A 16752-nucleotide genomic window follows, 5' to 3' on the forward strand; every position below is an offset into this window, starting at 1 on the left:
CAACATTTGAGCCTGCAAAATATTATGCTATCCTACTAATATTACACTTAATAATATATTAACCAGTTAATTAAAGGCCTAATATACGTGGTAATAAACGAGAGGCTATAGTATGTACCCTCCTCGTTAAAGTATTTCCTTTACTTTAAAAAGCATTTATTTCTACAAACAGTACAAATGAAGAAAAAGTAGTTAACCTTCTTAATTGTTAAAAAAAAAATCAGAAAACTAATTTTTCTGACAAAAACAAATGAAGAAGAAAAAGTATAGTATATTAATTATAATGTACAGGTGCATCCTTATTCCATATCAAGAAAAGAAAAGAGAAAACAAAAAGTTTTTTGTCGTAAGAGCATCTCCAACGTATACACTAAATTTAGTGTTACACTATCATTAAATTTGGTATCAAAAATTATTTCAACTCCAACATAACACCAAAATTTACACTAAAAAAATATTTCTTATTATTAAATTAATTTTTATATAAAATAAAATATTATTTTTAGTATTATATTAATTTAGTAAAATCACCACAATTAAAAGCATCTTTTCATAGTTGTATACGTTATAGTTGTTTAAAATATTCTGTAGAATTTTAAGAAATTCAAAATAATTGATAATATAGAATGCAATATTCAAACAATCTATTTCACGTGTGTATAAAATAAAAGAGTCATATGTGCAACAGAGAATTTGAACCTTGTTTCCGGCGTGTTAATTTTTTTTTAATTTCCCAAAATTTTACAGGATATCTTAAATAACTATAATGTACACGACTATAAAAAAAATAAACTAAAAAAAAAATTCGGATTCTGAAACAAACAGGGATACATCAGTGCACAAAGTGAATTTTATTGTAGAATTTTACTAAATTAAATTTTTAATTTTATAAAATTAAATAATAATATAAATTAAAAAAAATAAATAAATAAAAGAAGATGGTGTGCGCTACAGTGCACGGCATAGTATGTACAGCAAATTAGTGAAGGATCGATTTAGTGTTACCTTGGAGAAAGAATTTACACCATATTGACGTTATAGTGTCTCCTTGAACTTACTCTAAGAAATGGTCATATATTTTTCTACTTTTTCGATGGAGAGAACTGTGTATTAATATTATTATATTTTTTTTTTATCGCGAGTTTGGGTGTACATCATATAGCGATAATAGAAAAGTTTTCTACTAAACTAGTTCACAATCAATTTTTATATGATATTAATAATATATGCTATATTTAAGTTCTTTCAAAAATTTACAAAATTCTAAATAATTTAGAATACAAAATTCACTATAAAAAATTTTAGTTTTAGTCACAACAAAATTTATGACTAAAAGTAAAACAATTGTGATTAATTATAAATCACTATTCCTATGTTGTGACTGAAAAATCCGTGACTAAAAGTATTAGTCATAAATATTACAATTTGTTGTGACTAAATGTGTTGTTAGTCACAATACTTGTTGTGACACTAAAATTAAATTAGTGACAACTTGTAGCTAAATACTATATTTTAGTCACAAGTAACTTTTTATTGTCACTAAAATCATATTTAATCATAAAAAAAATTATGTTGTGACAAAAATTATCACTAAAAGTAGTTTTTTTTTGTAGTGAATAAATCCAATAATTAGCTTGTTCTTCTCATATAGCGGGGTGACTTCTGAGTTGAATTTAGTAAAATTTAATTTGTTTGTGGATTCTGGCATTTGCTTGGAAAAAAGGTAGTTAAGCATGAGGGCGGTTATATCTCAATCTAATGAGGATGTCCTTTGTTTTGTTGCTACTCCAGCTATTAGTATGCCTGAACCGCATGTGGTGGAGGCTTTGGCTATGCTACAAGGTCTCTTCTATGTATAGGCGTCTCTGGTTATTCTCGTATTATTGTATTTACTGACTGTTTGTATTTAGTGAATTTAGCTTCTAATAAGATGTAAGTTTTAAATGAGTATGATATTGTTCTTTAAAGACATTTTTACATGTTTAGAAGTCTTTCTCTAGTATTTTTATTTTTTATTGTAAACGAGTTAATAATGTTTTAGCACATTCTTTAGCTATAAATTAAATGCCTCTTTAGAGGATTTTCGTGTCTAGTGGTCGGGTCTCTGACCTAATTTATTTTAGTTTATCATACTTATTAAATTATCTCAGATTTATAAATAATTTACAGGATTTTAGACATTTATGGAAAGATATTCGTTTGCTCATGATCATCAAGTCTCTCTATAAATAAACACTAAAACATAGCTCAGCTCATTATCCTCCACATATTCCTCAATATATCCATAAAGTACTTTGAATAAATGACCCACTAAACCGAGCTTATATAATATATATTTAAAAAACATTGAAGTCGACCAACTATACATTATTAAAGAAATATATATATATAAAAAATAATATATATTTTTAGTAATCCGTATTGTCGATCGACACACACAAATCATTATGACTAAGAAATTATAAGGTGATGACTGAGTACATGAGAAAGAAAATGTGGGGTATTATACATGATAGAGATGAAGATATATAGAGAGATGAGAGAGAAAACAATTGAGTATGAAGTTAAAGTCACAGAAAAGTGAACGTGTTTAAAAAAGAGCCTCCAGTTAAACAGTACTGATCGGCTATTATCATCTCACTTTGGTCCATAAATGGAATCGTCCTGTCTCTCGTCATCATCTACTCATAATTATTCAACATCAAATATCATTATTATTTATTTATATATATAAATTAATTAAGCATCGTGCATGAAAGGGCAGCCAATTTGGACACGCGTCATACCATTATTGGTTGGGCCGCGCAAGACTACAACTACATTCTAGAATGACTGAAAATTACTAGTTAATTTGATATAGCCGATCGAGTCGATCTCAACGCCAGCTAGGACGTACACGTTGCCATTGCCTCATTAGTTATATATGGCTTAATTTTTTCACGTTTCTTTATAAAAAAATTTAAAAAAATCTTCACGTTTTAGTAATCTCTATATATCTTAGATACTTTTTTTTTATTCCATCTTATCATATGTGTATATATATATATATTAGGTGATTGTTACGTGCCAAACCACCTAGTAAGTAAAACATAGTTAGTGTTATAATAATATATGTTATACAATCTCACATATATATATTTATCTATACATTTTATCTTTTCTAGGTAATTACAGAAGGGGCAACTCATATACAGTCTCACATTTATATTATCTTTTCTAAACATTTTATATATATTTTTTTAAAAAAAAAATAAATAAAAAAAATTATTAATATTCTCCCAAAATAGGTTTGTTAGAGAGAGATGTGGGTAAGATGATTTTTTTAATTTAAAAAGATATTATTAATATTTAAAGATTGTTTAATTTTTTGGTTTAATTATTGGGTTTATTTGTTAACAGGAGATAAAACGTAATCGTTAAATTTAACAGAATATTCTTTTATTTTTAAGTATATTCTTTTATTTTATTGGGTTTAAGTATATTCTAAGTATATATATATACTAGGTGATTGTTACGTGCCAAGCCACGTAGTGTTAGTTTTATTTAATATTTTAGTTTTTTATTTTAATTAATAATTAAAATAGTATAATTATTTGAATGATTTGTTTTATAAAAATAAAATATGTGTCAGTATATTTAGTAAGTAAAACATAGTTGTGTTATAATAATGTAAGTTATTAATAGTAAAATGTACATTAATCTTCTAACTGAAAAAAGTTCTATTATTTTATTTCATATCTAATAATAGCTACACAACTATATATTTATAGATTTTCACATTCTTTGCAAATTACTAATAAGCACCAATAATATTTTCATATTCTAATATTTTTCAACCTTCTCCTCTTGGTGGTAAAATTAAAAATAAAACTGAAAATAAGCACAAACATATAAGGTAAATACTAATTACAGCCCATTTCATCTTCTTTTTATTTTTTTAAGCTATTTCATCTTTTCTAGACATTTTATCTATATTTTTCTTTTTTAAAAAATAAATAAAAAAAATTATTAATATTCTTTTTTAAGATAGGGTTGTTAGAGAGATATGTGGCTAAGATGAGTTTTTTAATTTAAAAAGAGATTATTAATATTTAAAAGATGGTTTGATTTTTTGGGTTTAATTATTGGGTTTATTTGTTAACGGGAGATCAAACCTAATCGTTAAATTTAACAGAATATTCTTTTATTTTTAAGTATATTCTGTTAAACCAAGAAATGCCGTTAGATAGGCACTTTTAATATATAAAGATATATATTTATTATTTACATGAAATTAATTAATTCATTATTAGAATGGATTATCATTTAAATATGTGTGTAAACCCTACGTACTGTTTTAGTTTTAGTTTGCAAAAATTACTTAAAATTAATGATTGATTTGTGTATTTTGTAAAAATTACAGATTAAATCTTTTGTTTTGTTAAATAATAAATTAAATTATATTTTCTTAAATCATACAAAATAATACTATCAATTAATTTTTTGTTAATATAAAATTTAATAATAACTCAATTTAAAATTATTATGATAAAATTTATTCATTTATTCATGTAAAATATTATTTTTAAATTGATTACATTAAAATAAATTAGTTAAAAATTAAACTCACTATACAATTTTATACATTTTAGAAAATACAAAATTAAATTATCATTTAACAATTAATATATAGAATCTAATAAATAATTTTTGTAAAATACTGAATGGAAAATAGTATGAATCCTTTTGTAAACCTCAACTTTGATAGTATTTTATTAGTAAAATATAAGTCAGTCGATCATATTCATCACAAAGAAATTAAAGAAGAATACAATTAAAATAAAAATGTCAGCCAATTAGAGTCAACATCAGTATTAATTAAATCACAACAATAATGGAGCAATTAGCAATGCTGCCAACCTATATGATTGAGAAGGGAGAAGAAAAAAAAAAGTTGGACAGGAGGGGAATCCATACTGACCAGAGGGAGAGATGACATCTGAAGAAAATAATAATTTTTATATCTTTTCATCAACTAAATTTAGTTTATAGTTAGAGTAAAGTGATATATCATGATAGAGGCGGATCTAGAAGCAAAGGATGTCAAGAAAATCAGAAAAAAGATAAACATGTATTTTAATTAGTTACGACATATATTTATAATAAAAAATATATTTATAGACACGATATGAATAGATGTTAGAATTCAAATCTCACCAGAAATGTTTTTTTTTATTATTTTTTAAATATTAATTTACTTTTACTACTCTCCTTTAAAAAAAAAATTACACTCTCCCTCACTTTAAATTCATGTATTGGTCATAAACTATACTATTAGCATAGAAAGAGTACGTATTTGAATGTATAAAATCAAATGAAAGGTTACATTTGAAAGCGTGACAATTACATAAATTAATTAAGTAGTAACTAATGTGGATTCACTATATTATGATTAATCTAGATGAAATTAAATAATTGTATAATATTAGGAAATAAATAAAAACGCGGTACGTACATACTGATTTGACGCTTCAAGGGTTTATATATCACTTTTTCATATTATTTTCTTTATTTGTCTCATTTTCATGTTTTGAAATGTGGTATAGAATCCCTGTGAATCCGTGAAATTATTTTCTAACCTTATCATGGATACTGGAAATTAAACAGTGGTAGTACACGAACCTGGTCGTGGGACAACATGGTGTGTGGACACAAAAATTAAGAAATAATTATACCCTATAATAATAATAATAATAATACGACCCATGCATGGTACTATTGGTAGTGACCATTTCCAGCTCCGATCTTAGATACTAGGCCATGGCCCACGATAACCTAGCTAACTCATCATGGCCCAGTACATCTGCATTTTGATGACCATATTCGTATTTGTTACAGATTTTATAAGAGCCACATTTAATAAGATTACCAGTTAAGTTTCATTTTAAGAGATTTTAGTGAGAAGAAAACTTATTAGCTCAATAGACTGAGTGGCCTTTCATTATATATTGAGAATATCAGTGCAAAGAAAATGATCAAGGACCAATAACAACAACATGTATTAAACCAATCATTGCAAATTCCATACTGAAGAACAGAAATTAGGTGAATATACAGAAATTAGCAAATTCCTCTGCGTGTGTCAATTTTGAATTTTCTATAACACCACACCCCTCAAACTCAATGGTAACTCTGTCACGTTATATTTGATGATGATGAGAAAATGACAACGAGTTGAAGTAAGACTCTTTGTCAAGCTATCAACAATATGGTCATCGGAAGGCACGTGTCCAATCTCTAGTTCTTTAGCAAGAACTTTGTTTCTCACAAAATGGACAGCCAATTCTATATGCTAAGTCCGAGGAGTCTGGATTAGCTACCAAAGCACTCGTACTTTAGTTATTACCCCAAATCATAAGAACAACAATCATTGTAAGTTTCATCTCTCTTAGTAAAGCTTGCAACAATGCAATCTCAGCGTCTAATTAAGCTAAGGTTATATATTCTGATTCTGTACTCGATCTTGCCACCACAATTTGCTGCTTAGATTGCCAAGAAATCAAAAATTCACCCAGATAAACATCTTAGCCAGCTATTGACTTATTATTATTTGGGCATGCAACCAGTGACGGACCCAGAATTTTTGATCTGTGGAGGCTTAATTGTTATAAAAATATTTATTATTTACTTTACATTAAAATTATAACTATTTTGTGGGGGCTTTTTACTATTTTGTTGTATAATTATTTAACTAAATAGAAAATATTTAATTTTTTTTCACACTAATTTTTTTTTTAGTGGGGGCTATAGCCCCCATACTCTTATTAGTGTGTCCGTCACTGCATGCAACAAGCCCATTTTGCCCATTAACAGGGTATAGTCGACAGTTTTAAACCATCAGGAAGTCCACATTAGCAACGGTTTTTAACTGTCGCCTATTTTGCCCATTTTGCAACAGTCGTATAGGCGACGGTTATAGAAACCGACGGGAATACTTTAAATGACTATTTAAAAATGTCGAGAAAAACTATTTTGTAGTAGTGATTGTTTTCTATGATGATTTTTTAACTATTTGTATGAGGGTATAAAGTAGTATTTATAGGCTATATAGGAATATGGGTCTGGATATTTTCGTGACCCTCTAGGGTTTGCATGAAAATTGGCCCACTAATTAATGAGGTAAATACAATGAATACATGACTAGGGGCCCACTAGCTGAAGCCCAGCTCGTGGGGCAGAGGCGATCCGTACATCTGGGGCCACACATTCCTTAACAAATGTCCTACGTGCGTCGGTTTTATGTACTATAGTATCAAAATTGTGTCATTGGACAAAAGGGTGGCTACCTTTTGGTGGTACAATCACTCTTAGGCTCTGACATAGGGATAAACCCTTTATTCTGTGGGATCTGGTATCCAAGGGCTGCCACATCATCTTGTACTATATAAGGTTTTGAGGCGCCTCCAGAATGTCTTCTTTGGATGTATCCCAAATGCGTATCCGGAGGGGCTTTGATAACTTCTCCTTGTGAAGGCGGGAGGTCTTTCCTGATCTGGATGAGTCCTGTCTCGAAGGTACCAATCCATCTGCATGGGCTTCGACCTGCCCTTCCAAGTGGGTTGGGCCTGCTTTCCTAGCGGGACTCCTTGCGAGGCCCTAATAGGCCATTCTTTACTCAAGAATTCCACGTGTTATCCTTTCGAAAACATGGATCACGTACAATATTTCTTTTTCTTTTATAAAAAATAAAAATGACTTGATTTAGTAAAATTATGAAAACCATAAATTAAAACATATTTATTATTTTGCTAATAATTAAAAACTTAATTTACTCAAAGTTTTCCAATCTTTCTACTCATATTCCAATACACACCTTTCAAATATACATTCACTTTCACTTTCTCTTCAAAATTCTTAATTAATAATTATACTCTCTTTCTGTTACAAAATGCATATATTTATAGAAATGTAAAATTAAATTGGTACTACCCTAGCTAGAAGTTTTGTCATACAAGAAAAGTAGAAGACTCCCTGAAGTTTGGCCAACAAGACTCTTTAAATTAAGAGTCCTATAAACATAAATTAATATTCATTATTTAAAAATCGAACTATATAATTAATTGTTCATTTTTTTAAACATCTTTTACATTAAAAAGAGAAAAGAAAAAAAGTAAACTATACAGATTGAGTATAAGGGTGGCCTGATCATATATTTAATAAGATAAGGATGAGCAGGTCCATATTAAGTGTTACACAGTAAAAAAAATTAAGCCGGGGAAAATGATGTGCTCTAGCTAGTACTATCTGTACCAATCAGTTAAATGTCTTTTCAGAACACGAGTTACATAGAATTCAATGTCTTTGTTGGACAACACAAGTAGATTCGATTGTACAATAATTAATTAAGATGGAGATCCTAGTAATAAACCAATGATGAGATTGAGATCAGATCAAACTCCTAAGTAGTGATAATTTATATATAAAAAAATTAAAAGAAATATATATATGTAGGTCAATAATATATGTTCATGGTCGATATTCATTATCATCAAGAGGGGATGGTCTATTTTGTAGGCTTTAAAAATATCTGAGGTATTGGCACTGTCAAGATATGATGTCTTGTACTACATCTTGATATTGAAATTTAGTAATATATAGGACTCCAATATTAATTAATCAGGCAAGAAAGCTTTGTTTTGAGTCTGGAAATGCTAAAAGCTAGTAGTGATATAATACCACTTAATAGTGTTATATAATTACTATTATTGTAATTTAATATTAAATATTTTATATTTTATATTAATTTAATATATAAACTAGCTACTATATAAAATTGTTTAACAACTAAGAGCAATTCCAATGAGACTGTATATATGTTAAATATCGTGCATGTGCCGTCTAAAAAAGTTGTATTTCTTGCCGCATTTTGTGGTTTTATCTACAGTGCATTCATATATGTCGTGCATGTGCATTGTAGTCACTGTATAGTTTTTTTTTTATTTAATTAATATTTATATATATTTATATTATTGTATTCGTAAAATTAAGAATTATTTTAAGAAATTTTATAATATACATTTTTAAAGTGATGTACGAATCTATTTCTATTTGTTTCGACACCCAACATACTTTTTTAGTCTATTTTTTTATATAGTAGTATACATTCTAATTATTTAAGATATCTTGTAAAATTTTGAAAAATTTAAAAAATTTAATACGCCGAAAAATAATGCACTTCTTTAAAAATATTTAACACGCGAAAAATTAAATTTAAATTTTCTGTTATTTAGAGGGATACATTGTTAATTAATATGATATTATTTTTTTTTATTTTATTAAAAAAATATATTTTTGTAGTATAATTTTTAGTGTTGTAGTTAGAGTGAAAATATTTTTTAACTTTAAATGTGACGCTAAATTTAATGTTTCCTTATAGATGCTCTCAAAGTGATGTTTCACGTTTCTACTCAACAGTGGAAAAATGTGGCATAATTAATAATAAAATCTTAATTAAATATTCATAAATTAATGCAGGTAGCTAGCTAGCTAGCTAGGTTGTTGGTGTTGCATCGATCCGTGACTTAAAAAGATTGGTGGGCGTGCGTGATCAATCAGAGACTACTAAGTCATAATTAATAATTATTGTAACATGACCACTTAATTCATTATTATCTATTCATTTAATATCTTGACTTCAAAGTCGATTTTTTAGTTCGAATTAAATGGATTGATGAGAGGTTGGTGGTGAATACATGTGTTCGTATTGTATACATTGAATATTCAAATAATCATGCTCAATGAAAAGGACTATTAACTATAGTCTATATATAGCCGTACGTGGTAGGTAATGCATAAGCTATATATACTACCCTACTAATACTATACAATGCCATGATCAGCATTGCATATGGTCTAGATATTAACTCTATATCTATTTATATAAACAAATACATTATACACTTCAGATTTCAGTACATATATATGGAAGACGAGATTAAAGAACTTAACTATTATAAGCATGCGCATAATAAATCCTTTTGTCTTTTCAATTCAAAGCGGTCCTTTCAAACATTGTGGGATTTATCTCTAAGTTTTGTTTCTTTTTCTTTCTGGTTGATTTGAAGTTTTGAACCCCTTTTACGACGATAATTCATATCGAATTAATTAAATATCTCTACCAATGAAAACATATAAATGAAGAAAAAGAGAAAAAAAATATACAATCATCATACGAAAGCTCTTAATGCAATCTCTTCCTCTAAAAACTTTTTAATGAGGCCAATAAATCAGATCTTATCTCCTTTTGTGTGTATAGTTGTCCAATTACACAAAGGATATCATCACTAAGGGCATCTTTAATGCAATTGCTATTGTAGATGCCTATGAGTAAATGTTTTTCTACGCAAAAGTATTTGACTTTTCAACAGCAAAAAAAAATATTAGCACTAGAGTCGTACTCAGCAGCGGTGCTCTCTTATTTTTATTTTTTTTATTTTTACTTTTATTAGATACTTTATTGTTTTTTTTTTTTTTAGGATAACCGATACAGGTTAAAATAACAAAGGTAACAAAGTTACACAACCAGAGGAGAATTTTCTTCCATCTATAATAGTTTATTGTCTATCCTAAGAGCATGCAGAGATACCCTAGGAGAGCTAGACAATAAAACCATAATATCAGAAAAGAAAACCTCAAAATTGAGAGTTGTCACTTCCGAACCACTAGTAAAACACCTGCAAAATAAAGAAAAATTAATTAATACATAATAAATATTTAATAAAAAAATGAAATTTCCCTTATAAATAAAATAAAATAAAATATGAAATTTTATATAAATAGTCACATAGAATTCTCTGACGTAGATACTTATCTATTTTCATCTCCATTCTTGACGGTGATTACACTTACAAAATTAAAACTAGCCATACTGGCCTTACAAAACCAAAAACTAGCCATACTAGCCTTACAAAACAAAAATAGCCATACTGGCCTTACAAAACCAAAACTAACCACATTGGCCGTACAAAGAAAACTAGCCACATTGGCCATACAAAAAAACTAGCCACATTGGCCTTACAAAAACAATAAAAACAAACCATTTACAAAACTAGATATATTGCCTTACAAAAACCAAAAAACACGTGCCATAAAAACTAAAAAACCATATTAGTCATAATTAAAATAACAATATTGATAATTCCAATACCTTTAAATTAATAAAGACAATTTGACTCATAAAAAGAGCAACTACAATAGAGAACTTTTTGTAATGTAAATAAAAGAAAAGAAAATCATGTAACTAAGATAATAAAAAATCATAAATAATCTAAATCATATTTAAAGGTCTAGATACTTTATTGTTAAATTATATTAAAAACGGAAAATGGATCATAATAACAAGCAACGCTAATTTTTATTTGCATTGTAGATGACTTAAGAATATTTATTGACATCTAATATTTTTTAAATTTATTTAAATTCTATTTAATTATATATTAAATATCAATTTTTATCATTCAATCTGATTCAATTAATTTTAATCATTCAATTGATTTAACATTTAATAAATTGGATTGATTTTATCCATTTGATATAAATTTATTGATTTAATTTGAGTTTATCTAATATTTTAAATTTAATATTTATTTGATTAGATCCATTCCATATTTTAATTATAGTATCCATTGGATTGAATTGGATCCATTCAATGTAAAAAAAAAAAGTAAAATTTTAATATTAAAATTCATATATATTTTGTTACATATAAAACATAAAATCTAATTACTCATTTAAACTAAATAAAAATATTAATTAGTTCAATTAAATGTTAAATGTATTGAATTTTCGAGCATTCCATCCAACATCCGATTCGATCTAATTGAATATTCAAAAATAACATCTAATCTGATCTGATCATAATTAAAAATCTAATCAGTTATTATTGAATTAGATCGATTAATGCACACCCATAATCCTCACCTATCCAATAATAAAGAGCAAAGGACAAAGCTAATGCTATGTCTATGCACACACCGATCGAGTACACACATACAAGATACTTAACTATTTAATTAATTAAAATATTGAGACACACCCATCTAATTAGTGTCAAACTCTAATAAGAATACTTCTAATTCTCATTCATTTTATTGCCTATCCCTTAATTTTACATATATTTGAACTAGCTATACAATATTGACAGTTTACTATTAGGTCCTATGTCCTTATTTTCGTGTAACATAAAACATGAAATGTATCACGATTCATGCATACGGCAAATCATGATTCTTTCAAAATCAGTTATTGATAAAGTAAATACGGTTTTGTTGTGATTAATTTCTATGGAAAGAGGAAGCTGAATATGGGGGCTCAGGATATGTGTCTTGGAAGGAGGTGTGCAAGTCTGAAAAAGAAGGTGGCTTGGGTTTACGGAGGTCTATTCAATGCAATACTGCATCTATAGACTATAGGGAAATACGTATAAGCAATTGTCACCAAACAAGATAATTTAGGAGTTACATGGATACATAATATATACTTGAGGGATAAAAGCTAGTGGGATTATGAAGCCTCCATCACTAGTAGTTGGTATTAGCGTCAAGTTGTGGCCACTACTGAAAAAATTACTATTTCGGTCGTTCTTCAAAACTCTTTTTTTCGTGGACCGTTGCTAATAATATTTTAATGAGTGTTTAAAACCGTCAAATATAATGGACTACTTCTTACGATACTAAATACTCGGTGTACTTTTCCAAATGGTTTAAAAAAGTTACAAGCCAAAAAAAACCTAGGTTTTAAAATTATCTTGACTGTTTAAAATCGTCAGAATACTATAGCTACTATAGCTAGTAGTTTAACCATCGACCATAGTATTCACGACGATTTTAAATCATCGGGGATTCCCCTATTAATATAAAACCCCAATATCTTGCTCAAATCTCATTTCAAACGTCTCTCGCTCTCTCTATCTTGTTCATACCCTCTCCATGATCGAACCACTACAAGCCACCTCGTCCTCGTCTCTCTTTCTTTCCCGTTCGCTCTTTCTCGTAGACGTTGGTCCACAAGCCCCTCAATCATCGACGCTAGTCCATTACCACGAGCCACCACCGTCCTCGTTTCTCTCTCTCTCTCGTCCGCTCTTACTTCTCACATTTTCATGGCGTCGCTACTGCCTCTGCCTCCAGTCTCCAGTAACTTTTCTTTCTGCTTACACTTATTTCTGATTCTGTTTGGTTGCTCAGAAAATGAAATGAGAACCATAGTTTCAGGTTTAATTTGTTATCTTAGACGATATAATTCTACACTAGTTTTTTTTTTCCCTGAATTGTTATGATCTGATTAGTATTGCAGAAAAATTGAAGAGTAAGAAGAAGTTATGTTTAAGCTTAATGAATCTTGCATGTGATTTGCTATATTGCGAATTTGTAATGCTGTATAATGTGTTCTCTTTAATCGTTTGTATTTTGTATTTTGGTGAGAGGTGGCGTTTGCAACTTTTAAGGTTTATTGGTTGCATTTTCACTTTGGATGAGTTATCGGCTATAACACTATAACCTACAGAGCATTGATGAGCATTACTTTGTTTAACACAAAATTTTTTTGGAATTATAAGGAGTTTTGAAGCCAACTCACTCCAATATAATAGTAATTGAGCGTTAAACAAAGTAATAATAATACCTATTCTAACTAATGAACTTCCATCCACCAGTGATCATCATTGAAAATTTTAAATATCATTGCAGAGGTGCAAGACAACTTAGACAAGATGAAGATGTAGTACTATTTTTCATTTGAATAATTACATTGAAAACACAAGCATTCAATTTAGTAAAAATGGGCTTTTTTTTAATAATCCTACGTGGGCATATGAACTTGAATGATCTTCTTACACGACATCCTGGATACATATATAACAATTGGTAAATAACGGTTCATGTAACTCAGAGCATTGATACAGAGATTGCATATATATATTTTACCACTAAGTAGGAATATTTGAAACTTAGTTTTTAATGAATAACGAATCACCTTGATAAATAAATGACTTGAAAAAAAGTGTGCCTTGACAGTCACATAACTACAAGGAAAGTAGAATATTTTTCACAAGCCATGTACACTATTTGCATCTACTATTCACTTTTGTTCATACGAATTAGCCACATCATAAGTTGCATGGAGTCCAACAAAAAAATAATAAACAAGCATAAGCGCACTGCAGATGAAAAACCTCCAAAACGCAACAGCTCCCAAAGACCCAATGAGAAAAAGATTCATACCAATGGAAACTGAAGGCAGCCATGGAACAAGAGGAACTCCCCAAACCTTTGGAGCTCTTTGCTTTGGAAGCAAGGCCATTCCCAAATTCCCAACAAGCCAAACAAAACTAGTCACTGAATAACCAATCCAACCTCGGGAATTTGTATTCCAAAGTACAGTTATTCCAATAGAAGAACCAATCACAAGAGATAAAAAGGCAAGAAACTTGAGCAAATCAACCTTCTCTGTCACTTCCCTTGCATAATACCTCCTGACTAGCAATGCTACAGCCATAAGCATAAAAATAGAGAGTGTACTGAACGAGAATACACTAGACAAAACATCCAAACTCGTAAAAAATGCAATTACTGCGCTTGTAATGGTTACCAAAAGAGTAGCATAAATTGGGGTCCCAGTCTTAGGATGAACAAGAGCAAACCAAGGTGGAATCATGTGTGATCTTGCAATCTGAGTGGTGTACCTAGCTTGGCCGAGAGACCCAACAAGCAAACTTGTGGTCATTCCCTTAAGAGCACATATACTAACCAAATACTTAGCCCAATTCATGCCAATACTTCCAAAAGCAACAGAATAAGCAGCATTTATATCTATTTCAGTGTACTTCTGCAACATGGTCAACGCCAAAGCCATTAGGCAATAAACCACAGTAATCACACTCATTGAACCAACCAAACCAATTGGTATATCTCTAGATGGCTGCTTAGTTTCCTCTGCCATAGTGGCCACCATATCAAAACCGGTATAAGACCAATACACAACAGCTGAAGCTCTAAAGACACCTTCAGCCCCATAAGGGAAAAATGGGCTCAGATTCGAAGTCTTGCCCCGAACAAATCCCACAATTATTATAAAGACAATAATTAAACTACTAAGTATGGAAGTGACCCAATTCAAGAAAGATGTCCTCTTTGTACCGCTCATTGCTATACCATTTGCGATTAAGAGAACCAAAACGGCAATTGGGTCTAAAAGATTAAAGCCTTCAGCGAAATATTTTACCCGAAATCGAAGAAAATTAGGATCGTCATTGATCATACTCGCGAAATACGAACTCCATGACCGACCCAGTCCAGCGGCGCCGACAAGGGCCTCCAAGAGAATGTTCCCGGCAGCTATAAACGCAACGAAATCCCCTAACTCGATCCTCAGATAGGAGAAGGAGCCTCCGGCTACCGGAACTTCGACGGCGAATTCGGTGTAGCAGAAGACGGAGAGCAGAGCGGTGATACCGGAAATGGCATAAGAGACAATAATGGCAGGTCCGGCGTTTTGACGGGCTTCTTGACCAGTGATAGTGAAGATTCCAGAGCCGACGACGGAGCCGAAGCTGAGCCAAATCAAGTCCCACCAGGTGAGGCAGCGCTTCATCTGATGGCCACTCTCTTTACGGAGCTCAACGATCTCTGTGGCGTCAGTCGACCGATCTAGAAGACGGTCCTTGAGGCGAGAACATGTATCGGAGACGGCGGCTCTGTAAGAAGTAAAGTTCTCAAAAGAAGGCTCGGGAAAGAAGTCTCGCTTGCTCCACCGCCAGTAGCTTCTTTGTAGTTGTGGGTCTCCTTCTTCTTCCGCTGGTACATCCATGGCGGTTTGCAGAGTGAAGAATAGAACGTTAGGTGGTGGGCACTGGGTATCAGTCTCTGAGACTGAGAATCTTCGTGGGATTCGACTGGATTCAATACGCCATTGATGAGTGATACCTTATATCATCGTAGGGGCTCACTCACACAAATGACAAAAAAGAAATTTCTCGTTTTGTTTTGGATCTTGAACCGTTGATTTATGTGACTCATTTAATCAGGATTCGTTGACTGATAATCTCACGTTTATTTATTTTGTTATTTCTTTTTTTGCTAAACGACGTTATTTGAATACTGACTAGAATCACATCCACGTACAACTTTCGAATTTCACACTCTTTCAGCTTCAAAATGTATTGTTACATACATGTGCCTTAATAAATGAATAATAAAGAAGAAAAAAAAGAAAGTGGGTTAGATTCACAACGCCTGATCGTCTTATGTGGCGAAGTACTATTGGCTAGTTGGAGTCTTCTTCTTCTTTATTTATTTTATTTTCAATTAGTGTAGGGGTAGACGGTAGTTGAGTGATGAGTTTGGTAGACTGATTGCTATAACTTTCGGGTTGTATAGGAGAATTTCTATTGGGAATTAAGGGTGTAGGTGTATTATTTTGTAATTGATTAGTGATATTTAATTATACTATAATAGCAATATTAATAATAAAACTGGTTAAGAGATTAATTATCTCTAGTCTACGAATTAGTGTATTGGCCTTGAAAGCTTATTTAATATATTATAAGTGGTGTTTACAATAAAATCATAACTCTGCTCTCTTGGTTGAAAGCTAAGAGAGATTTTAGCATAACTTTAGTTATCTCTTTTTTATCTATCCCTTTTTGAGGTATTTATAAGCTAAAGTATGGACATGGGCATACCCATGACTCGTCTAAGGTTTCTGCAAAAAGCCTAC

The 16752-nt window shown here is 30.2% G+C and overlaps 1 protein-coding gene across 1 annotated transcript; it reads right to left on the bottom strand.

The window, feature by feature from the left end:
• Nucleotides 1-13988: 13988 nt before the first annotated feature.
• Nucleotides 13989-16192, bottom strand: LOC115706677 (cationic amino acid transporter 8, vacuolar). Its single transcript, XM_030634390.2, has one exon. It carries the CDS (start codon nt 15841-15843, stop codon nt 14116-14118), a length of 1728 nt encoding a protein of 575 aa, XP_030490250.2. The 5' UTR covers nt 15844-16192; the 3' UTR covers nt 13989-14115.
• Between the last annotated feature and the right edge of the window lie 560 nt (nt 16193-16752).

Source organism: Cannabis sativa, chromosome 1 (genome assembly GCF_029168945.1).
Source record: "Cannabis sativa cultivar Pink pepper isolate KNU-18-1 chromosome 1, ASM2916894v1, whole genome shotgun sequence".
Classification (NCBI taxonomy): domain Eukaryota; kingdom Viridiplantae; phylum Streptophyta; class Magnoliopsida; order Rosales; family Cannabaceae; genus Cannabis; species Cannabis sativa.